Source organism: Magallana gigas, chromosome 1, assembly GCF_963853765.1.
Source record: "Magallana gigas chromosome 1, xbMagGiga1.1, whole genome shotgun sequence".
Taxonomy (NCBI): Eukaryota; Metazoa; Mollusca; class Bivalvia; order Ostreida; family Ostreidae; genus Magallana; species Magallana gigas.
Window position 1 is genome coordinate 62,492,213 of NC_088853.1, and position 8,442 is coordinate 62,500,654.

The 8,442-nt window shown below is 31.5% G+C and overlaps 1 protein-coding gene across 1 annotated transcript; it reads right to left on the reverse strand.

Annotated features, from left to right (window-relative positions):
• Positions 1-2,356: 2,356 nt before the first annotated feature.
• Positions 2,357-3,890, reverse strand: LOC105324036 (uncharacterized). The gene is made up of 5 exons (XM_066087253.1): positions 3,567-3,890; positions 3,359-3,439; positions 3,083-3,142; positions 2,875-2,955; positions 2,357-2,371 (listed from the first exon to the last, which is right to left on the reverse strand). Exons 1-5 carry the CDS (start codon positions 3,888-3,890, stop codon positions 2,357-2,359), a joined length of 561 nt encoding a protein of 186 aa, XP_065943325.1.
• Between the last annotated feature and the right edge of the window lie 4,552 nt (positions 3,891-8,442).

Consider the following 8,442-nt stretch of genomic DNA (forward strand, 5'->3'; position numbering starts at 1 on the left):
CCAAAATGAAAAAATAAAAATTAATAAAACGACGATCTTAATTTTTTTAGTAGTAATAGTATGCTGATACTAGCACACTTTAGATCCACCCATTCCACTCTATAAGTCTACCAAATATATAAATATAGCAGAAAGCTTGGAGACTATCCCTACCCACTGTCACTCCACCCATTCCACTCTATAAGTCTACCAAATATGTAAATATAGCAGAAGGCTTGGAGACTATCCCTGCCCACTGTCACTTTAGATCCACCCATTCCACTCTATAAGTCTACCAAATGTAAATATAGCAGAAGGCTTGGAGACTATCCCTGCCCACTGCACTGTTAAATATATGTACCAAATATGCAAATAAAGGTAAGGCTCAAATTCATTTACTTATGTTCTTACAGAAGGCATAAGATCTGACTCCACCCATATAGATCCACCCATTCCACTATATAAGTCTACCAAATATGTAAATATAGCAGAAGGCTTGGAGACTATCCCTACCCACTGTACTGTTTAATATATACCAAATATGCAAATAAAGTTAAGGCTCAAATTCGTTTACTTATGTTCTTACAGAAGGCTCAAGATCTGACTACACCCATATGATAATAAGCAGAAGGTTAAAAAATCACACACTATATTTTACAGAAAGCTTGGGAATTTAATGATTCCAGAATTTTCCATTGAACTATATTCTTAATATCATCATTATATAAATAGGACATTAATTTTAATTTATTCATTCCATTTGTAAATACCATCAGGGCATTGACTCGAATTTAACAATTATTTATTGACTGGAATTTAAAAAAAAAAATTAAAAAAAAAAGAACAGACATTTATATTTATTGTTTAATAAAGTCAACAAAAATCATTTTTAAAAAGTCTAATTATTTTTGGCACATATATCATGGATATAAAAAAATAATAAAAACAAAAAATCAAGAACATGTATGTATCTTTGTGATACGTACCTTATGTATATTAAGACAAAAATATAATAATCAATAACAATTACAATTTACATCAAATGATTGTTATCATGATTGGCCATACATTTTTGACACATGTAAAATAAAAAATAAAAAGTAATTTACATCAAATGATAGAGTATATAAAATCCAAATTCTTTTTGGCACATACTTCATGTATATTTATAAAAAACAAAACATTAACAATAAATAATCAATAACAATTACAATTTACATCAAATGATTATTATCATGTTCGTTCAAAACTTTTTTTGGCACATGTATGTATCTCATGTAAAAATAAAAAATCAAAAGTAATAAATAATTATCAATTTACATCAAATGATTGCATATAAAATCCAAATTCCTTTTGGCACATATCTCATGCATATATAAAAAGAAAACATCAACAATTACAATTGTACATCAAATGATTGCCTATTACATCACACAACATCTAAATATATTTGAATTATTTCTCAAATTGAGATATCCTTCTTGCCTCAGTAACTTTTTCTTAAACATTAAATAATCATAATCCATGAAGTTCTTTGTAAATGTATTAACCTTCATAATTAACCAAAAAAGATTGCACTAGTTCTACAAGGAAAAATAAGACTGTATTGTACTCAATAGAATCAAATAAAGTTTTCATCATAAAAAAGAGTTTCAATAAACCTTTACTGACATGTTTTTATGACATTTATTAAAGATAGATACCTAAGGAAAATATTAGCTAAACCACTCATCACACACATACATTTGTAAACAAGAGGCCCTGGAATCACTTTGCTCACTCGGCTAACATTATCACGTATATCAAGTATAATCAGCTAGCAGCATCATTAGGAATGAAGAATGACCAAGAAGATAAAAATATGAACGTTTATGATGCTCACTTGAACCTCAATCTCAGAAGAGCTAAAAATTATAAATCCACCCATGTAAACATGCCATCAAGATGAAAATATTTAGAATAAATGAATGATAATGAAAATGCAAAAATCACTACATTATGATTTAAATGATGAGGTAGTACAAAGATTAAATTTTACAGAATGTAGTTGAAATAATATCTAATATTCAAAGAAAAGCAAACACTCTTTAAAAAATCTTAACCCTTACATCAAAACAAATTCAGAATTCAAAATTGTATTAAATTATAGAACATTATACATATTCGTCATAGCCATACATTTGGGGGGGGGGCCTCCTTTGTCTAGGTGGCAATTCTCGTTTTTTAATAATTTGAGGTTTTGAAAGTACCTTTCTTTTCTGATTTTTGTTTTTTGTTAGCCAAAGTTGCTTAATATGTTGATAAATGTCTTTACAAAAATGAACAGCATTCTCTAAAGTTCTTATAAGTTTATCTAGAAGTTGACACAAAACAGATATTATCCCGACCAAACCTGTAAAAGATTAAAAAAAACCAATTTTAACAATCATGTTCGGTGGACAGTCTTCTCTGATTACACCTTCTCCAGCATGAGGCATATACACTGCAAAAAATTAAGCATCCAATACTTCCGGAGGATAGAATAAGGGAGATGACTGAAAGTGAAAAAAAAAATCTATAATTCATCCACCTCATCATGAATCGCATGGATTTTATCTAGAATTCTTTGTGCTTCGGCAAATTGTTCTTTCATGCTAATCTTATTGCTTAATTTCTTGAGACTCCTTAGTCTTTTCCTTCTTGCATTAAATGCGCGTGTGCAGCAGAAAGTTATTATTGACAGAGTGATGAATGAGAATATAAATGAAAATACTGAAATAAAGTAGAAAGATGATATGTAAAACAGGATGCATGATTTGATATGGTTTACTTATTAATGTGAACATGATATTTCAAACAATGATAATAAAGCCTTGAAATGAAATCAAATGATATAATATTAATGTACTTACTAACGAGAATGGTGAGCGTTTTTCCATCAAACTCGACATTGTCTGTTTCACTGGGTTTACTTGACACAGACGTTGTGGGATGCACCTATAAAATTGCTAGTGTGCTTATTGGAGAATTTTCTTTTACTTAAGATCATCACTCATATGTGGGAAAATCATAAGTTAAATAATGAGTTAATAAAATCAGTTAATTTCTTTTTTAGTGTACTTACTTCTTCGCTTTTAGCACTTGGAGAGGTCATTTTGAAGGATGTCAATTTTTCATCAGCATTCTGCAATGAAAAGTGCAAACTAGACAGAAAGTCAAAGCTTTGAAATTTAAATTCACCCAAAATCTTTCACAAGATCATTGTCTTTTTTATCCAATAATGCTTATATTGTGGGAAACACTTAAAAAGAGACATGCTGCAAAAATGTTATTAAAAAAATTGTCTAACTGTTTCTATATTTATTAGTTACCTTAAAAATGTTCTTTTCATATTAATTACCTTCTTACTACTCTCTGTGGTCAGTAGGCCGGAAGTCGGATGAGGGGTCCTTGATGTCTCAGGTGAGGGTGGTGAGATGTGCTGTAAAATTGTTATTCGGGATTAGTCAACCTCTATCATCTTTATTATAGTTACCACAAAGAAAAGAAATGCTATATCCCCCCCTCCCGCAACATTATTTCAGAACGATATTGATAACTAATCTTACACATTCAGTTTGCGATTCTCCAAGATAAATGGTGACAGCAGTATGTGTGATTACATGTGCCTTCTTATCTGCGCATGTGAGTGTGCTGCTCTCGATTGATAGCACCTGTACTTCACTACATCGTAGGTCCAAAAGACCGCCATCGTTGAACTGATTGAATGTGAGCACAGGAATGTCGCTCACACAGCCCCTATACCACCCACTTCCATGCCATGTACATCGGCCGTTGGAGTCGCAGATAGCGTCCAAGGGTGGAGGTTGTGCTTGTGTACAGCAACACAATAACCATGATAACCCGAGAGTGACAAAGACCTGACCAGCCATTGCTAAGATCGCGCTCTTTCATCAACGGATATGTGTTGAATTTCGAGCCCGATTCTTTTGTTTCAAAATAAAAAAAAAAACATTTATTTTGATTTTCACTATTAAGACCTTATATGCTTTGTTTGAATATTATTATTGCACACATACAGAACTAAATTCATGATCTTTTAATTACTGCGATAAGCTTTAATTATTATGATTAGCTTGAATGACATCATTTAATGTAAAAATACAAATAAACGTCACAATCAATGAGGAAATTTCTCGATATGCTAAGTCATCAAAATCAATATTATTCAGTCAAAACAAGTTTTAAACAGTGTTGCGTTTACAAGGACGAGTCATTGCCCAAGAAGTTATTGTACACATTAAAATGTGAATTTGTAAAAATATCTATGATATCAAATTTACATCAGTTGTAATTTATAAATATAAAAAGTTGGGAGTCTGATATTAACATAAAGATTCACTAACCTATGAACTATATACCTTGGTTAGGACATTGCAAAAAAGAAAGTGGTTCACGTTTACATAATTTTTAATGAAAGAAAAGAAGAAAACGTAACGAACATCAAGAAATTTGTTTGGCACTTGCTTACATATGCTGAGTAATCAATATCAAGAGTCCAAAATCAAGACCATGGTTGTTTACTTCTTTACAAGACAATAGTTGTTTGCTATATTTGAACTGTTCAACTTGTTTTGATTATATTTTATTACTTTGTGAGGGGTATATATAACAGATTGGGGTTACAACTCAACTCAAACAACACTATGGCATACAAATCTGCGCAACCCCACTTTACTCAGTCGTTTGAGGACGACGGTGAAACGCCTATGTTCGTCGTTGAAAGAAATGATGATTACAAAATAAGGAAGGCTCAATATTCCATCAAAATGTCGTTTTTTAATCGGAAAGTTTATTTTCACATCCAAAGTAAGTTATGCCTTTATTTAATTTTATATTTTTGTCCGTAAATTTTAAATTATTTACAAAAGACTTTAAAAATTGTTAAAACTAATTATTAAATGTAAAAGCATTTAACTATACACAAGTGAAAAAAATTTATCTAAGCCGAATTGTTTAACAACGAATAATTTTTGCTTAAATATTTTAAACCCTTGTAAATTGTAGAGCGGTAAACTTGTCTAGTGTTTTTTCTCCACCGTATTAATGTGTTCATTTTCCTTTGACAGACACGATTTGAGATAAAAAAAATTATCTTTATTTTTTATGTATAAAATGGTTCATTGGGTGCATTTTAAATGATTGACCGAAATATTAAATGTTAAAATCAAGTTACAAGCGAGATACAGAGGTAATGTAAACAGAGCTCGAGTCTTATAGTTGTTTACAAAAAATGTAATGTAGAGAATTACCCTTTCTTAGACAAAATGCCATGTAAGAAACAATTTAAACTCATTCAATATCTTCTTAAATACTATTATCAACAAAAGAAAGTTACATTTGATTAAAATTTATACCAATAAAACGAATATGTAAAAAATGACAATATTCGAGCTTTCTAAATTATCTGCCGCAGGTAATATAATTAATCCCAGGGGATTAAGTGTTCTACTCTCTCATCCTTTTCTTGTAAATTTACAGTAAGTTTTTTTTCAGAAATGACAGAATGGGGTTATGATCTGATTACCTGTTAAAATTAACAGCATTAAAGCAGAAAAAAATAAAATAAATAATTAAAAAATAAAATAGTGAAAAAGGATATCTTAATATATATCTCGATTTTAGAATTCAATAAAATTATCAATATAAATCATTGTGTACGGTATTTTAACCAAAATAAAGTATGAATATTATATTTTAAATCCATATTTCAAAGAATGCACACAATATTACACATCATTCAAAATTGACCTTAACTTCAAAACAAAGTTCAGTTGCAGACACAGGCAGTGCAGTAATTAATCTCAATGTGGCAGATGAAGATAAAGCTTAGGTTTTTCTTTCTGTGGAAGGTTAATTAATCCCAAAGGACAAATATTGCACAGCCTTCCAAGTATACAATGGTAACATTCTCAGCAGTTATCTCTCTTTGCCCATTCATTCTTATGCATAGTTAAGGAATCTACCCCACCACCCCAGCTCCAAACCAGAAGACATAGAGAACCAAACTTAGATCAAAATATGTATTTCTGCCTACTGAACAACCATACCAAATTAGAACTTGATTGGGCAACCATAAAAAAGATTATTAGAAAAAACCCAGAAAATCTGTGGACGGAAGAGTGACAGACGGACGGACAGACAGAGTGATTAATATAGGGCACCAGCAAATCCTTGCGGGCCCTAATAAGCAGATTTCTCCACGTTTAATTTACACGCCCATGTTTGACTATTTATCTCCCCTACTTAGCTAACACAACTTAGTATGTACTATAGACAAACCCTACAAAGCCAGCAAAAAACGTGTGGCAAAACGCCAGATGTTCATAGACAGCGCGCGACCGAGCCAGGCAGGCAGTATTAGAAGTTACGCCAGCACCCCACTCTAAAACACACAACTCTTGCACCACCAATAATGTTGACAAATCAAAAACTAGCATAAACAAGATACAATGAGTACATGACTGTAAAAGTACCCCTACGTTACAGACCAGTGCTGTGCGATTACAGCAGACGTTCTTTCAAATCTATTTCATGTCTTAATCAGCACCGAAGACAGCAACGATGCAGAACCATATAGATGTACGAATCTTTCTGAGCAAATTTAATCTTAAAAGACACTTTTTATCAACAAGGGAGGACGAAAATGACACTAAAGAAAAAGACTTGTAAGAGAGGAATACGAAAAACACCCCGCGAAAACCTGTCATTTGTACGATGACATCTCAAGCGTAGAAGAAAAGAAAAAGTTTGTAAACCGTTAACCCATCTAAATTTTATTGTAGTGTAATTGTCATAAAATATAATATCTATTTAAATTATATAATATATATATATATATATATATATATATATATATATATATATATATATATATATATATATTATATTCATTCCACGTTGAACTTAAGAAACTATAATTTATAAAGATTTGAATTTTTTTTAAGTATTATTAGCAAAAAGCACTTGTTATTCTTCAGCGATCAACATCGCCAAAGTTAGGCAGGTCTTGTGGCAGGTGCGTTTGTTCTGATTAAAAAATATTATTTAAAATTAGTAATGTACATACACGTGTATTGAAAACATGGTAATGATTATCCAATATAAACGCATTATGAATTCGTTTAGCCGAACACCACAAATATTAAAGCTCATCGGAAACATGTATAACAACTGTACGAAAAATTAAAATGAATTGAAATCTAAGACTTAAATAATTATTAGTCGTGCAAGTGCTGTATACCCTGCTCTCATGGCTACCATATCGTCGTATGCAGGCATTTGAGTAGCAAATGTTGACACCACGGCATGTGCACTGTCATTTTCGCTAGCCAAGGGTTTTAATTTCATTTCATTAAAATATGTTACAGGGTGCAATATGGACAGTCATCCATTTTGTTTAGCATATGCCCTGGCCAGTTCCACTAAATTGCTGATGTTCATTGTGTCATCATCCACGATTCCGTAATGGAGAAGATAAAGAAGGAAACTTTCTTTCTGATAACTATCTACCAGTTCCTGGATGATGGGACAATAAGGCTCACAAAAGAGACAAAAATATTTTTTTTTATAATTAGTTAATATTGTGTACCCACTAACAATTAAGACCTACTTAGCATTACTAGGAAATAATTTGCTTTGTGCTTTTTAGTTACCTAAGTCAAAGACTCAAATTATTTTTCTGTTGTCTTTCATTATTGTTGTTGTCTTCTTAAATATTCCAAAAAAGGAAAAAAATACTATCTTGAAAAATGACAAAAACAAACTTTCAACCATCTCTTAAATTCATAAATCAAAATACAAATTCAATGCAGCCAACACAGACCTCTACAAAGATAGAGGTAGGATAAAGCGCCTAGGAGGAGTGAGCATCCTCTGCTGACCGGTCACACCCGCCGTGTGCTCTTTTTCGTAATTGGGGAAAAAAAGAAAAAAGTCCGTAAACAATTAGGTGATTACGTATGAAAATAATCCTCAATTGAAGTAGATATTAAAGCAAAAACAATTGAAAATGTAAATAGTTCACTTAATTTCATCAATTTACATTAAACTTTTTCTTATCTAGACAACAAAACAAGGAAATAAATAACATATATCATAATACCTTCAAGTTTTGGCCAAAAAGGGCTGTGTAAGATGAAGATAGATCGTTTTCGTGAATGACGGAATTTTTGCCTGCGGATATCTGAGTTACCTTTTTCTTCCTAAACACAGTCTTAGAGAGATTCCGCTTCATATACTCTTCAAACTGGAATATTATAACTGTTATCTCCTTACGGTAATTAATAACTTTTCCCACTTTTGAGAAACATTTCGTGCGAACACCGTCTGTATTGTCCGGAATTAATGTAACTTGAAAGATTGCTGCACCCTTTTCTTCGCTTAGACGCTTAGACGGAGTTTTAACTTCGATAACTTCTTTAC

Coding starts and splice junctions, on each gene's coding strand:
- LOC105324036 (XM_066087253.1), bottom strand. CDS start 3,890: ATGGCTGGTCAGGTCTTTGTCACTCTCGGGTTATCATGGTTATTGTGT. Junction 3,440..3,566: donor GAGAATCGCAAACTGAATGT/GTAAGATTAGTT, acceptor ACAATTTTACAG/CACATCTCACCACCCTCACC. Junction 3,143..3,358: donor CCACAGAGAGTAGTAAGAAG/GTAATTAATATG, acceptor TTTTCATTGCAG/AATGCTGATGAAAAATTGAC.